A 15,007-nucleotide genomic window follows, 5' to 3' on the forward strand; every position below is an offset into this window, starting at 1 on the left:
GCACGCGCTCGTGCTCTAGGGTTTTCTGTACGTGGGATCCCGTCATAGCTGCTGGGAGTAGTTTTACTTCTTCCTCTCCGACCCGGATGATGCAGATGCGTCTGTAGCTTGTTCTTGTTAATTGGTCTGATTCGAAGCCCCGGGGCAGACGTCCTCGTCTGGCTCCCCATCTCCGGAGGATGCCCTCGGTCCTTCGCCCTGAGCGCGTCGTTGGTTAGCCGGGGGCTTTCCGCACGAGCCTTTCGTCAGGTCGAGGATTCTCCTCGTGTTCCTGCTTCATGGGGAGATTTATCCCAGATGGCATGGGATGTTGTGTGGAAGGTTTCTGCGTCTCCGGAGACGAGCCTGTGATTCCCCCCCTTTTCCCTAGATACGATGTATCACGCTAACAAAGTCTTTTTTTTTTTTTTTAAGATTTTGTTTATTCATTTCCGAGAGAGAGAGAGAGAAAGAGAGAGCGAGAGTACGAGCAGGGGGAGGGGCAGAGGCAGAGGGAGAAGCAGGCTTCCCGCGGAGCAGGGAGCCCCATGTGGGGCTCGATCCCAGGACCCCGGGATCACGACCTGAGCCGAAGGCAGAGTCTTAACGACTGAGCCACCCGCGCCCCATGTTAACAAATTCTTTATGTTAAACCAACCTTGCCTCCCGGGGATAAATCCCACTTGGTCACGGTGTATAATTCTCCTTATAAGTATTTCTTATAAACTAACCCTATTTTTTTTTTTTTTTTTACAAGTTACCAAAACTTTTTGTACAAACTTTGAACCTAAAGAAGGGGGAGGACATTTTATCTCTTGGTGGAGAATTGAAACATATGTGCTGTGTGTAGGCAGGCTTTAAAAGAATGACAGTTTAGAGTTAGGGTTTATGACAGAGTGTGTGTGTACCACTGGTTTACACATATTATTATGGTTGGTGTTTTTCATGGTAAGTCCGGGAAAAACACAGAAAGTGACGGTGAGCCAGAAGGAGAGGGGCTGTGGCCTGCAGGCGCGTCTGTGTGTGTCTGTGCGCGCCTGTTTCCACATCTGTGTGTATGTGCGTGCACATCTCCATGTCTCTGCTACCCGTCACATATGAGGAGTCAGCACACAGGGAAACGGGAATGTCTTGGAAAAAGTGAAGTATTTTATTCTCTTGCTTTTTTTTTGAGATTCTTAAACTATTCACAAAGAATTTCTGGAGTGCTATTGGATGAGAGATTTGTTATGTTATTCAAAAGCAAACCAATAAAAAAAACCCTCCTCCATCTCTCTCTCTTTGTTCATTATCTTATAGTCTCAGACCAGTATTCTTGAGAGAATCTCTTCTCATGACCTGCGGAAATTTGGCACTCTTGTGTCGGCTGTGATCACTAAGTCCTGGCCGAGAAACAACGGGGAGGCCATGGATGACCTGGATGAGGTTTTAAAGCACCTGCTCACATGGCTGGACGTCAAGCATCTCTTCAAGTTATGCGGTACGTCTGTGTGGGGTGCTGGGAATGCTTGCTCTGTCTGCTTGTGTCTGCCCGACCCCCGGGGTAGGGGAGCAGACTATGACCTGGTACTCCGTTAGGATGTGTTGATGTTTGACAAAGGAAGCAGACCTGATGGAGGAACCCAGGGGGATTCAGAATATCCTACACTGTGAATAAGAACTAATCCCAGGGGTGCCTGGGTGGCTTAGTCGTTAGGCATCTGCCTTCGGCTCAGGTCATGATCTCAGGGTCCTGGGATCGAGCCCCACATCAGGCTCCCTGCTCAGTGGGAAGCCTGCTTCTCCCTCCCCCTCTCCCCCTGCTTGTGTTCCCTCTCTTGCTGTCTCTCTCTGTGTCAAATAAATAAATAAAATAAATCTTTGGAAAAAAAAACCACTAACCCCAAAAGCCACCCTTCCCTGAATGCTGGCCATGCCCCAGCTACCGTGCCAACATAGGTTCCCTGACACAGTCCTCGAAGATCCCTGTTCTTCAGATGGCGGTGTAATGTGACTTACCCAAGATCTCAGGGATAAGTATCAAGGACTAAAATTCAAACTCACGTGTGTCTGGCTGTAGAAACCCCTCTGTTAGTCTGGGATCAGCGTCAATGTCCGATCCTATATTGTCGACTTTTGACCAAAGACTAAGTACCATCTGTCTCTTTCGCCCCCACCCCCGCACCGCCTGAGTGTTTTGTGATCAAAGAGGGGGAAATACGTATTGCCCCAAAAACATCACATTACAGTTTGTAAGTCGTCAGATTCAGATTTAGTGGGAAAGCACTGGATTTAGAACTAAAAATCCCAGTGAGATGATTTTGGAGTCTCTGTTCCATCAGATGACAGGGACAGCCAAAAAAAAGCTGAGTTCCTTGCATGTGGGTGTGGTAGGGATAAAGTAAGATCATGGATGTGGGATTTTAATGTACATTATTGAAAGCTACTCACTTGAAAAGATTACATTTGTGTTTTTTAAAATTAATAGACACTTTTTTTTTTTTAAAGATTTTATTTATTTGAGAGAGAGAATGAGAGAGAGAGAGAGAGAGCACATGAAAGGGGGGAGGGTCAGAGGGAGAAGCAGACTCCCTGCTGAGCAGGGAGCCCGATGCGGGACTCGATCCTGGGACTCCAGGATCATGACCTGAGCCGAAGGCAGTCGCTTAACCAACTGAGCCACCCAGGCGCCCTAATAGACACTTTTTGAGCAGCTGTAAGTTTACAGGAAAATTGAGCAGAATGTACAGAGTTCACATATTTGTACCTCCCTGCCCCCGACACACAGTTTTTCCTGCTATTAATGTCTTAATGTGGTGTGGGACATTGGTTATAACTGAGGAGCCAATATTGACACAATTATTAACTAAAGTCCACAGTTTGCGTTAGGGTTCACGGTTGGTGTTGTACACTCCGTGGGTTTGGACAAATGTACAATGTGTGTCCACCAGTAGGATATCCTACAGAATAGTCTCACTGCCCTAAAGATGCCCCGCGCTGCACCTGTTCACCCCTCCCCCACGCCTCCCTGTAGCTCTGCCTTTCTCAGAATGTTCTCCAGTTGGAGTCGTACAGCCTCTGGCCTCTTCAGATGGGCTTCTTTCAGTTAGTGATATGCATTTAAGTTTCCTCCATGTCTTTTGTGGCTCAAAGTGCCTTTGTTTTTATCACCAAATAATATTCCATCGTCTGGATGGACCACAGTTTGTCCATTCACCCACTGAAGGACGTATCGGTGCTTCCAGGAATTTGCAATTATGAACAAAGCTGGTGCATGTGCTTTTAATGGCACAGAGAAATCCGGTCTTCTCATCATGCCGTGCAACCCTAAAATTACTCAGAGGGAAAACTTCTGGTGGTTGAACTAAATATATTTAAAAACTCTGTCTTCTAGATTGATCTTAAAATTCAAATTCAAAATTTTGCCAGAGAGCCAAGATGTGCAGAGAATCAAACCCTCACATTGATGTTTCTCTGTTTCCACGTGCTGTGAAAACGCCCCCTTAAGACCATCTGGGTCACCCTCACTGGGTTCGAGTGCAGCCACTCTTCCCCTGCACGGATTCTCCAGCTGGGGGCACGCAGAGGAGACAAGTGGTTTAAGAATGATATTCAGCATGCTGAGGGGGCCCCCGGTTTTAAAACCACGAGCAATGTGGCTCTCCTGGCTGATTCCCGCCATGGGAGGAGTCCTCTTCATGAACAAGGTCATTGGGAAGCTTTCCAGGCAAAAGCAGAATCGAGTGAAGGGAGAAGCACATCTGGAGACACAGAGTGACCTTCACTTGTCTTGTGTGGAAGTGGGGGCAGAACAATGAGGAGGCTGTTGGGGACCAACCCCTGTGCTTCTCAGAGTCGGGGGGAGAAGCGGGCACCCACTGTTTTAACTCTGTTCTCCACCTGATCAGGAACCGATGAGACGATATTAGCCAGTGTTACCGAGGACAGCAAGAGGCTGTTGGCTATCGCCGACTCTGTGTTCACGAAAGTCAGTGGGGACCTCCTGAATGCCACCATTTTAGTTGGACAACTGGAGCTCATCACGAAGTACACAGATCGGTTTCTGGACATCTGGCAGATAAGTAAGTATCCGAGTGGGGTCTGGGCTTCAGGTTAGTGGGCAATGACTGCACTTGCCTGTGTATTTTGTAGAGGGGAGACATTTGTCATCTTTACGATGAGTGGCTCTTCCTGTCAGTAAGTGGAGAGGGGATGGTTTCTAATGCTCCGGAAAACAGTGGGAAAGTGATAAGGCGGTGACCCAGTAAGACCCGCTCTGTCTCTCTCCACGCAGCTGAGCTCATAGGCATCTTGCCCGTGCGGCTGTGCACACAGCCCCCTTGTCCCTCCCCGTAGCCATGAACGTGGAGCATCTTCAAAGGGATGTGGAGGAGACAGTTGCATGGAAAAGGCTCTGCTTGTTTGTTCTACTGGGTTCCTTTTTTCTTCCAGAGAGAAAAGGTCTTTTACCCCAAGAGAAAAAGCACAACATGAAGGAAGTGCTGGACTGGAGAAAGGATGAGCTGAAATTTCTGAAGAGAGAGAAGACGTGTGTGGACAGTCTCCTGAGGTTGTGTGAGCAGGTGAAACATCTGATAAAAGGTGATACTCCTAAGAGTGAACATGAACGACATTGAGGGACCCCCAGGGGGGAAGGGTCAGAGGAGCAGACAGTGAACACGAGTCACAGGGCAGCCTCGGGGGAGGCAAGTCACACGCACGCACCTCCTTATTCTTTTTGGTATTTATCCCCATGCCCCTGCATGGCGCACCTAGATGTCCCCTTCACCGTTCAGGCTGAAGCATCAGTCCCCGTGGAACATGAGGGCTGGGTCTCTGTTTCTCCAGGCCCCGCACACACACGCACCCCTTCCAGCCTCCCTCCATTCCCGGTCCTTTCAGGGTTTCAAGCAGATCACCATTCAGGTCTATGATCACGTCTGTGTAAATACACCATTCACAACCAAGCCGTGAAATAGACCATCGTTGTTTTATATTTCTTGCACCAGCATTGTTGTTTCTGGAATTAAAATTCTCGTCTTCTTCTATGCTTTGTTTTCAATTCAACCCCTGGCTCTTTACCAATTGTGTGGATTTCCTTACAAAACAATCAGTTAGATCTTCCAGAAGGATTCTCCCCAGACTGGAGGGCTGTAGTTCTAGAATCTTCCTTCACCATCCTAGGGGTTTCCTTTACATCTCTCCCCAGTTAGATCTGTTTCCCAGACCCCATGATTCTCCTGTCTTTCACTCCTGTGTTTTAGTGGAATGAGTTCTCTGTCCCCTGCTCACTCCCGAGAGAGGGAACACATCTCGAATCCTTGCGCATCTGAGGATGTCTGCCCTTGTGCCAGGGTAACCCCTGGGCCAGGCAGAATTACAGAGCAGAAATCCTGCAGGATCTTGGACGTGTTGCTGCACCGTCCCGGTCACTGTTGAGAATTCACATGGGATTCTCACTATTGATCCTGTGTGTGTGGCATGCTTACTCTCTCTGGAGGCTCTCCAGATCTTTTTGGTCCCACTCTTCTGAAAGTTCATAATGATGTACCTTGGTCAGGGTTGGTTTCCATCCACCGTATTGGACATAATGGGATGGGTTTTTCTGGTCCAGAAATCCACATCCTTGACTCCTGGGCAATTCTCCTGAGTTCTTTAAGTGGTTAGTTTTTCTCCATGGAAATGCACATCGTTGGGTGCCAGACCTCCTGGGGTGGCCATCGAACTTCCCTAACTTCCTCTTCTGTTGCCTGTCTCTTTGGTTTCCGCTCTGCTTTCGGAGAAATTTCTGCAACATAACTGTCAACCTTTGCATTGTGTTTTTCGTTTCACTTCACACGAATATTTGATTTACGGGAGCAACTTCTTCTCTGAATGACCTTTTTTTATACTATCCTGTTCTTGTTCACAACTGTAGTGTCTTATTTTTCTGAGATTATTGGCATTTTTGGTTTAGAGTTCTTTCTTGTCTTTTTTTTTTTTTTATGATTTACTCATTTACTTGAGAGGGAGAGAGCAGGGGGAGGAGCAGAGGGAGAGAGAGAATCCCAAGCAGACTCCCCACTGAGTGTGGAGCCTGACACGGGGCTCGATCTCAGGACTCTGAGATCATGACCTGAGCTGAAATCAAGAGTTAGAGCTCAACCAATTGAGCCACCCAGGCACCCCTAGAGGTTTCCTTGTCTTTTACTCCCAGAGTTTCCTGTTTCCTCCGAGTCGTCTTTATGTTGCTACGTTTTCATATCTGTCTTTCACGTAAAAGATTTTTCACGTATGTCTGGGAATTCTTTTTCTGTCTGTACAAAGAGGGGGACCCAGCAAACCCATGGAAGACCCTGAGGGTGGTGCAGCTAGCCCTGTGGTGGACACGTTAGGTCTTCTCTGGGGCTAGCCGGCTTGGTGGCCACAGAGCACCCTCCACATTAGCAGCTGTCCCTTGCTGGTGTGGAAAGGGCGGCTGGCCTGCTATCTAGAATGGGGTGGGCAAGAAAGTCGGACCTCTTCACTAGCCTTTCAAGCCAGGCCTCCTCACTTCCTCACCAGCTCCCTACCTCCAGCAGCCGTACAACCAGTGTGTATGCTGCTGGGAATCCTGTGTCAGGAGCCTGGCTGACTCCCAGCCTCCCTGTTGCGGGCTGGGGTTCCACGTCCTGGGGCCCAGCTTGGCCTTGGCCACTGCTGCACATCTGCTTTTCAACTCCCGCCCCCCCCCCCGCCCTTTTCTGCTCCTCCCAGCCCAGCTGGCTTATGACTTTTCCAAGACCATGTCTGTTCTGCCCCTGGAGTGTGGGATGTGGGGAGGGAGTGAAGCAGGCAGTGTCCATGCTGTCATCCCTGCCCAGAAGTGACCGTGCTTGCTTTGTTGTGAAAATTCATGAACAAGCTGGGAGTTGGGTGGGGGCTGGTGGGGAGACAAATGGGTTCTTAGTGAGGAGAAATGCCAGCAAGTGTGTTCATGTGAGTTTTCTTATGAGTAGCAAGGACAGTAGGTATGTGGAAAATAAAATACAATGGTGTGGCCAGTAGAGGTTTGACTTCTGATGTTCCTTTATGGTTTCAAAGTGGATGTGGAAGAGATGGCAGAAAGACACTTGGAAGATCTCGGCAGTAAAAGACTGAGTGACGCTGTGACAGTGAGGTTGTCACCCAGCTCCCCGGACGTGAAGAGGACAACGCATTACAACCTGAGCCCCCAAGTCCAAGAGATGGCCGAAAAGGTGGAGCAGCTAAAGGAGAGCTACATCTTCCGGGTCTTCTGGGAAGACGCTGCAGAAGTGCTGAGTGGGCCCGAGGAAGAGGTGGAAAGGCAGATTCTTCAGCCTGAGGAGGTCTATAGATCTCTGTTTCTCCCTTGTTTCAAGAGGTTTATGAAACTATATGAGGATCTGAGGTCAGGAGAGATCACCTTTCAGGAGGTCGACACCACCTTCAAGGACTTTGTGAATAAATACAGCGACCTCGACACTGACCTCCGTCTTATGTGTGTCCTGGACCCCAGCGACCAACGGGACTGGATCAGGGATCGCGTTGGGCAGATCAGGGAGTACCATCACCTGAACCAGGCTGTCAGCTCAGCCAAGGTCATCTTGAAGGTCAAGGAGAATTTGGGCCTGACCGGTGACTTTGGTGTTCTGCACACTTTGTTAAACTTTGTAAGTTATTTGCCAGGGACCCGTGGGGTGGGGGGTGGGGGGCTCCCATGGGCTCCCCGGGTTCTGGAAGCTGGACAGGATGGTTTCACAGCTTCCCCCAGGAGTTCTTGTTGCATCTCACCGGATGCCTGATGATGCCAAGGGCTTTGTTTCTACCTGTTTATAAGCAGTGCGTGCACTCCTGGCGAGTGAGCATTTTCTCACGTGGCCATGAGGGACAAGAATTTGGGAATGTGCAGTGACCCTCTTCTGGTAGCCAAGGATTTGGAATGAGTCATCTGGTTTCATCAGGCTAGAGAGAGGCTGGAGAGGCAAGAGCTGGGTTTGTTTTGCCCCCTCTGCGTTCACATCTCTAGTGCTGGCAAGGAGTGGTACACAGTAAGCCGCCTCTGCTGTGGTGAAGAAGCAGGGGCTTTGCTTTGTGTTCCTTCAGGCGAGGATTTACAAGGTATCCCATGATCTATGTTATGATGTAGATGTGAAGATGGTGAAAATTTAGCACAAAATTTGGAATTATGCACACCTGGGCTTAGATCCCAGCAGTGTGTTCTCAAGTAGGTCACTGCTCTGGGCCTCCGCTTCTTTACCCATGAAATAGGAAAATTAACAGTATGCACCTGGGAGAGTTCTTGCGTAAGGTGCTTTGTGGACTGCCAGGTATGGAGGAATAGTAACTACTGTGGATCGATGGGGGGACGGCAGTGGGGGCTCTAGCGTCCCAACTCCCGGTCAGGAGCTTCGTGCACCTGCCTTAAGCTGCTGCAAGTCCAGGAAGAGTGGGACGGGGTCTTTGGGATGGTCAGTGCCGCTGCTTGGACTCCAGGGTTCCAGGTAACCAGGTCCAGCCCACAGTAGAGCTCTGTCTTGCAGACTGACAACTTTGATATGTATCGCCATGAGAAGCTGGAGCGGATCAGCAAGCAGCTTATCCATGCCAGCAAGCTGCTGCAGGACATCAGTGAGACCCGGTCCCAGTGTCTGAGTGAGCTGTCCCTGAGCAAGGAGTTCATCAGCTGGGTCCGGGAGGCTCTCGGAGGTACAGCCGGTCATTGAGGTTGCTGGGAGTCGGGGGAGAGTGTTGAGATGGCTCATGGGTTCCATAAGCTTGCAGGCAGTCCCTCCCCTTGCTCCCGGGCTGTGGAGAGAGCAGACGTGCCGTCTGCACCCCTTCCGTAGCTGCGGTGTGTGCCTCCTCGATTGTCGGGAGAATGGGCCTCAGGGCCGTATTTCGTATGTTCCAGCATAAAAACTTCCCTTGGCTACTTTTTGCCCCCACTCTGGAGGCTTGCTGTGAACAGTTGGGTATCATTTTCTTACAAATCTTGTCCCCTTTAGCTTTTTCCTCTGGTTGATTTTAACTAGAAAATAAGGTAAGCTCTTGTCCACAGAAGAGATTTCATTACATCAGCTCATCAGTGTTATGTGCACTTCTTTTTTTGGCCAAGAGCTTGGAAGCCTTTTTTGTCCTGTGGTTTAGGTGCCTCTGGCAGAGGGGTTGCACGGTGGGGAGGAGAGGTAAGGAAGACAGGTGGAAGAAGCAGGAAAGGGGCGGCAGGCGTACTGGTATGCAGGGAGGGGGTGCTGTCTCTCATCCGGATGCTCAGTACTTTCAACTGTGGGCTCCTTGGCCCACTTTGATGCACATCCTTTGATCAGTAAGTAGCCCAAAGAGAATTATCTCCATTTCTTTATAGTTAATGTCAACATAGCATTTACCAGCTGAGCCCATTTCTTTTTGTATTAAACAGCGATGTTGTGGGGCTTACACGCGACAAAGTGCACGGAAGCCTTGTGCCGTGTCCGGATGTTGCTGTTGCTTTGTAAGGGCCAGGCATTGGCCAGTGGTGTCAACATCAACAGCAAAAGAAACACGGCCCCAGATTTGTACTAAAAGCAGGAAGTGGATCAGACCCTAAAAATCCATCACTATCCATTTATAGCCTAAGTGTTCTTGTTTGAGGTCTGAGTGTGGGATTGTCCTGGAGCCCCCAGGCGCTCACCTGTCTCTCCTCGCCCCAAGGCATCAACGAGCTGAAGGTATTTGTGGACCTGGCCTCTATCTCCGCGGGGGAGAATGACATCGATGTGGACCGGGTGGCCTGTTTCCACGACGCCGTGCAGGGCTATGCGTCGCTGCTGTATAAGCTGGATGCGAGTGCGGGATTTGACGAGTTCATGATGCGTCTCGAAGAACTGTGGAAGGCCCTGGAGAATGACCTGCACCTGCCCTATAAACTGGTAAGTCTCCCTTCTGGCTTCATCCGACCAAGCACACAAAGCTGCATACCGGGTCGTTCGGCATCACGAGGGGCAGGACTACAAGTCACCCCACCTGTGTGGCACATGTTAAAATGCTGTTTAAAACCAGTTTTCCTTCGTATGTGGAAATGCTTTCTTTCCCTTGTTACGTTAGAAAGTAGGATTCAAAATTTCACGTAAATAAGAGCAATTTCCACCGTGCAAAACACACATGGAGAAAAGACTAACATATGACCAGTGTTTTTTTTCTGAATGGTGGTGTTACTTAATTCTGTATATTTCTTGGTACTTTCCATGTTTTCCACAATTGGTATAAATTAAATTTCTTTAAATAATCTCTACGCCCAACATGGGGCTTGAACTCAGGACCCTGGGATCAAGAATTGCATGCTCCACAGACTGAGCCAGCCAGGCACCACTGTAAATTAATTTTCTTTTTTAATTTAATTTTATGTTAGTCACCATACAGTACATCATCAGTTTTTGATGTAGTGATCCATGCTTCACCGTTCTCATACAACACCCAGTGCTCCATGCAGTACGTGCCCTCCCCAATACCCATCACCAGGCTAACCCATCCCCCCGCCCGCCTCCCCTCTAACACCCCCAGTCTGTTTCTCAGAGTCCATAGTCTCTCATGGTTCGTCTCTCCCTCCTATTTCCCCCCCTTCGTTTTTCCCTTCCTTCTCCTAATGTCCTCCATGCTGTTCCCTATGTTCCACAAATAAGTGAAACCATATGATAATTGACTTCCCTACTTGACTTATTTCACTTAGCATCATCTCCTCCAGTCCCATTCATGTTGATGTAAAAGTTGGGTATTCATCCCTACTGATGGCTGAGTAATATTTCATTGTATATATGGACCACATCTTCTTTATCCATTTGTAAATTTTTAAAAATATTTATTTATTTGACAGAGAGAGACCCAGTGAGAGAGGGAACACAAGCAGGGGGAGTGGGAGAGGGAGAAGGAGGTTTCCCGCTGAGCAGGGAACCCGACATGGTGCTCAATCCCAGGACCCTGGGATCATGACCTGAGCCAAAGGCAGACGCTTAACGACTGAGCCACCCAGGCGCCCCTATCCGTTTGTAAATTAATTTTTTATCAGAAAAATGAATGAACATGTTAGTTTGAGTAAACCATTTGCACCGGGGTCCGAGCAGACCCATCCTGTGTCGCGTGGCTAGTGCGCAGAAGTGATGTCCGCCAGATCTACCGGAGGGTGAGGGAGGAAAGGAGAAGCAAAAGGACCAGGTAGAGGTGGCTCCATTCCTGCTGCTGGAAGCTTATGTCCGAACAAAAAGTCTTTGTTGTAGTTTCTCCAAGTGCTTCCATTTGGACTTGGGGTCCCCAGAAGCACACTTAGAATGTAAGGCCGCACTGCTCTGCTCTGTCCAGCATTACCCCTGCCTAGGGGCCTGGCAGCACGAAGCCCTCCCATCATTCCATCCACCTGCCCCCATGTGCTCGCCAGGGCAGTGGCCACTGGGAGGGACACAGACAGGCCATTACATAAAGTGCAACACTGTGGGACAGCGACTGAGAGGGATAAACGAGAGGGCAGTGGGTGAGGAAGGCCTCCCCTGCGGGCAGGAGATGGGGACGGGGGGCTTGCCCCGTGGGAGCAGAGACGGAGTAGCCACAGGAAGAAGAGAAAGAAGGTCGCTCACACCGTGGCCTGTTTCCCCTCCTGTCCCAACAGCGTGACTCTGCCAGGAACTTGGAGTGGCTGAAAACTGTGAAGGAAAGTCACGGGTCAGTAGAACTCTCTTCCCTGTCATTGGCAACAGCCATCAATGACAAAGGCATCTATGCGATCCGGGCCCCCAAGGATGGCCAAAAGGTGAGCCTCCCTGCCTCCTGGCACAGCTAGCAGTGGTATGTGCAGGCTGCTGCAGAGTGGGGTGGGGGTGGGGTTCTGCCTCCAGAAAAACGACCTCTGAGCATACACAGTTCCACAGATCTCCCCAGACACGGTTCTGCAGTTGCTCCTGCCCGAGAGCCATGGAGGCCGTGAGGAGGTGCGAGTCTACTCTTTGGAAGACCTCAAGGAGCTTTTGAACAAATTGATGCTGATGTCTGGCAAGAAAGATCACAGCAACGTTCAAGTAGAGGTATTTTCCAAGGTGAGAACTCGTGATGACATTGGGGCCAAGCAGATGTCATGAGCTCATGTTTGGGCAGAGGACTCTCACTGCCCAGTAACCAGAGAAAGTCAGAAGGGTTTGAGTTTGGATTAGTTGATAGGAAGCATTCTGCTTTAAGTCCATGGAGCGGGGAGCCAGCAGGTCTGCAGAATGCAATCACCCCAATTCCTGACCCCAAGAGACGTCTGAGCTCCAACAGGCCCTTTGGTCGGTAGTCCCTTCTTAAGATGCACAGACCGAATTGTCCTTAGTCCTCCGAATCGCAGAGGAGATAACCCCATGGGCAGGTCTTAGACTCCTCTTGCTTCGCTCACTCTGTAAATCAGCAGGAACCCACAAAGACTTAAAGATTTACATAGTCATTCTTCATCGAAATCAAAAGTGACCATGTTGATAAAGGAATATCCATTTATGACGTAACAGTCTCTGGACTTTGTTACGGGTTTTTTCTTTCAAGGTTGTTTGTATTTTATGATGACATCCTTTAGCCTTACCAGAGAGTCCTATGGGAGGCTGATGATGTAAATGGGGAAATAAGGCCTCTGTGATTACCCTGTGTGCTCAAGGCCACACAGGGAACCAGTGGAAAGACATGAACCCAAGTACTTCAAGTTATATCTGCATCCGTGTCATTCTGGACGGTTGTTAGGAACTCTGGCGCAGCTCTGTGACATCTGCCTCCTGGTTCCATTTGCCACAGGTGTTCTGCAATGTGCAGAGGCTTGTCCAAGCTTTCATAAACCTTTACTGTGCTGGAAACATGTTGTTCAGGGCCTGGCATGCCAGGGTGTACTGCTCCCCCTGGCACAGCATCTCCATTTGGATGGACTTCTGCTTGGAGCCCATAAGCCGGCTCAAGGGCAGTGAGCCAGTGGCCGAGCTGTTGGAGGCCATCAGCAGGCAGATGGAGCACTTCCTGGACCACTGGAAGGGCTTCGTGGCAGAGAAGCGGGCCAAGCACTTTTATCTCAACTACTACACTGCCGAGCAGCTGGTGTACCTGAGCACAGAGCTCAAGAGACAGACGCCCAGCAACGCTGCTCTCACCATGCTGTCCTTCATCAAAGGCAACTGCACCCCGAAGGACGTCGCGAAGGCCCTCGAGGGGCCCGACGGTGAGGCTGCCAGGCACCACGAGAGCACGGTGGTCGAGGGGCTGCAGCTGATGCTCCTGCATGAGTTGAGCCTGGTGGGCAAGCTGAGGGCCGTCATGGAGCAGTCGATGGCGTGCATGAGTGCCTTCCTGCCTCACTGCCTGGACCTGGAGACCCTCGGCCGCTGTCTGGCCCTCCTGGGCTGGATGAGCGGACGTCCTGTGGAGCGGCTCCTCCCCAGTGGCCTGCACGCCGGCCAGCCCAACCTCCTCCTCTGTGGCCACTCTGAGGTGCTGTCGGCGGCCCTGGCCATCTACATGCAAACCCCGCACCAGCCGCTGCCCACCTTCGACGAGGTGCTGCTCTGCACCCCGGGAACCACATTTGAGGAGGTGGCACTGCTCCTGCACCGTTGCCTGACCCCAGGCTCCCGGGGACAGGGCGTCTACAGCCTGCTGTATGCGGACCTGCTGAGCTACGAGGTGGCCTGCCAGGTGGAGGCGCTCTTCCTGAGCCTGTGCTCGAAGCCGCACCGTGAGGACTTCCAGCTGGTGATGATCTGTGACTCTGAGCGGGAACATTGCCACCTGCCCTCGGCCTTCAGCCAGCACAAGGTCCTTGTCACCCCCCAGGCGCCCCTCCAGGACATCCAGGCCTACCTGGCTCGGCATTTCCAGGTCCCCGAGCACACGCCATCGGCTGCCGACGTGTTCCGGGACCGGATGTGCGTGGGGATCGTGGCCTCCAAGCGAGCGGGCGTTGGTAATGACAACTCCTGGGGTGGGTGGGCCCCTTGGGTCCCAGGGACCATCTGGCAGCCCTTCCCTATCCAGCAGGGGCAACTCAGGTGGAGCCCTCTGTAGGGAGGGAAACTGAGTCCCGGGGAGGTTTTGATTCTCAAGCTGTAAATCGGGGCCTGTGCTGGAACGGGACACCCTTTCTCCCTGGGTTTCACGCTCAGGTGAGTCCAGGGAGCAAGTCACCTTCCTCTGAATAGGCTTCTCTGAAACTCCTTCTCTTTTAAACTCCGTTGGCCACTTCAGGGTTGATGTGGGTCTTGAGGGCAGAGGGAGGTGTGATTGCTTTGTCTTGGGAAGAAACAGATGCCCCTTGACTTCCCTTTTTTGACTTTATCCCCTTAACAGCACAACCTTCTCTGCATGGAAAACCTGCACCTCCCCTCCCCTGGAAGTGCGTGGCACAGCCTCTGTCCTTCGATCGGATTGCCACCATCCATCCCAGGGGATGGCAAGGATAGTGAGCAGGCGGCAGCAAGGAGATTTGAGGGTTCAGAAGTGTGTTCTTTAACGTGATGTTACATTGCTTCTGTTCTGAATTTTGCGTAGAGAAATGACTTGTAATCTTTCTGGATTCTCTCATTCCTGGTCCACAGCCCTGGCACCTAATTTCCATATTTTATTTTGTTTCATTTTTTTAAGATTTTATTTATTAGGGAGAGAAGAGCACGGAGGGAGGGGCAGAGGGAGAGGGACAAGCAGACTCAGCGCTGAGCGAGGAGCCCAACGTGGGGCTCGATCCCAAGACCCTGGGATCCTGACCTGAGCAGAAATCAAGAGTCAGACGCTTAACCCACTGATTTCCATGTTTTAATGTTATAGGAAAGTCTCTCTATGTGGAGAGATTACATGGAAAACTGAAAATGAAGCTTAGAGGCAAAAAAGTGCCCCTAAAGGTGATCCGACTAATCGACCCTCAGGTGGATGAGAACCAGGTTCTGCGCTCCCTCCTGCCTTTCCTGGAGGCTGACGGCCAGACGAGACCCACGATCTTCCACTTCGATGTGACCTCTTCAGTACGTGCCCCAGGATTTCAGTCGAGTGGCCCCCATGTCCCGCCCTGCCTCCTCCCCCTATAAAGAATTTCCTCTGTGTG

At 50.7% G+C, this 15,007-nt stretch overlaps 1 protein-coding gene across 5 annotated transcripts in view; it reads left to right on the plus strand.

The window, feature by feature from the left end:
* Window positions 1-15,007, plus strand: part of RNF213 (ring finger protein 213) — a 102,512-nt gene that overhangs the window by 38,041 nt on the left and 49,464 nt on the right. For all 5 annotated transcript variants that reach the window (XR_013445270.1, XM_078066230.1, XM_078066232.1 and 2 more), the window contains exons 17-26: window positions 1,279-1,459; window positions 3,867-4,040; window positions 4,411-4,560; window positions 7,021-7,610; window positions 8,481-8,646; window positions 9,631-9,848; window positions 11,576-11,716; window positions 11,835-11,999; window positions 12,721-13,876; window positions 14,734-14,927. Coding sequence is in view for 4 of the 5 variants with exons in the window: in XM_078066230.1 (XP_077922356.1) it covers window positions 1,279-1,459; window positions 3,867-4,040; window positions 4,411-4,560; window positions 7,021-7,610; window positions 8,481-8,646; window positions 9,631-9,848; window positions 11,576-11,716; window positions 11,835-11,999; window positions 12,721-13,876; window positions 14,734-14,927 (3,135 nt within the window). In the remaining variant the exon portion in view is untranslated. The remainder of the gene's footprint in view (window positions 1-1,278; window positions 1,460-3,866; window positions 4,041-4,410; window positions 4,561-7,020; window positions 7,611-8,480; window positions 8,647-9,630; window positions 9,849-11,575; window positions 11,717-11,834; window positions 12,000-12,720; window positions 13,877-14,733; window positions 14,928-15,007) is intronic.

The sequence above is a fragment of the Halichoerus grypus genome, chromosome 2 (genome assembly GCF_964656455.1).
Source record: "Halichoerus grypus chromosome 2, mHalGry1.hap1.1, whole genome shotgun sequence".
NCBI classification, from domain to species: Eukaryota; Metazoa; Chordata; class Mammalia; order Carnivora; family Phocidae; genus Halichoerus; species Halichoerus grypus.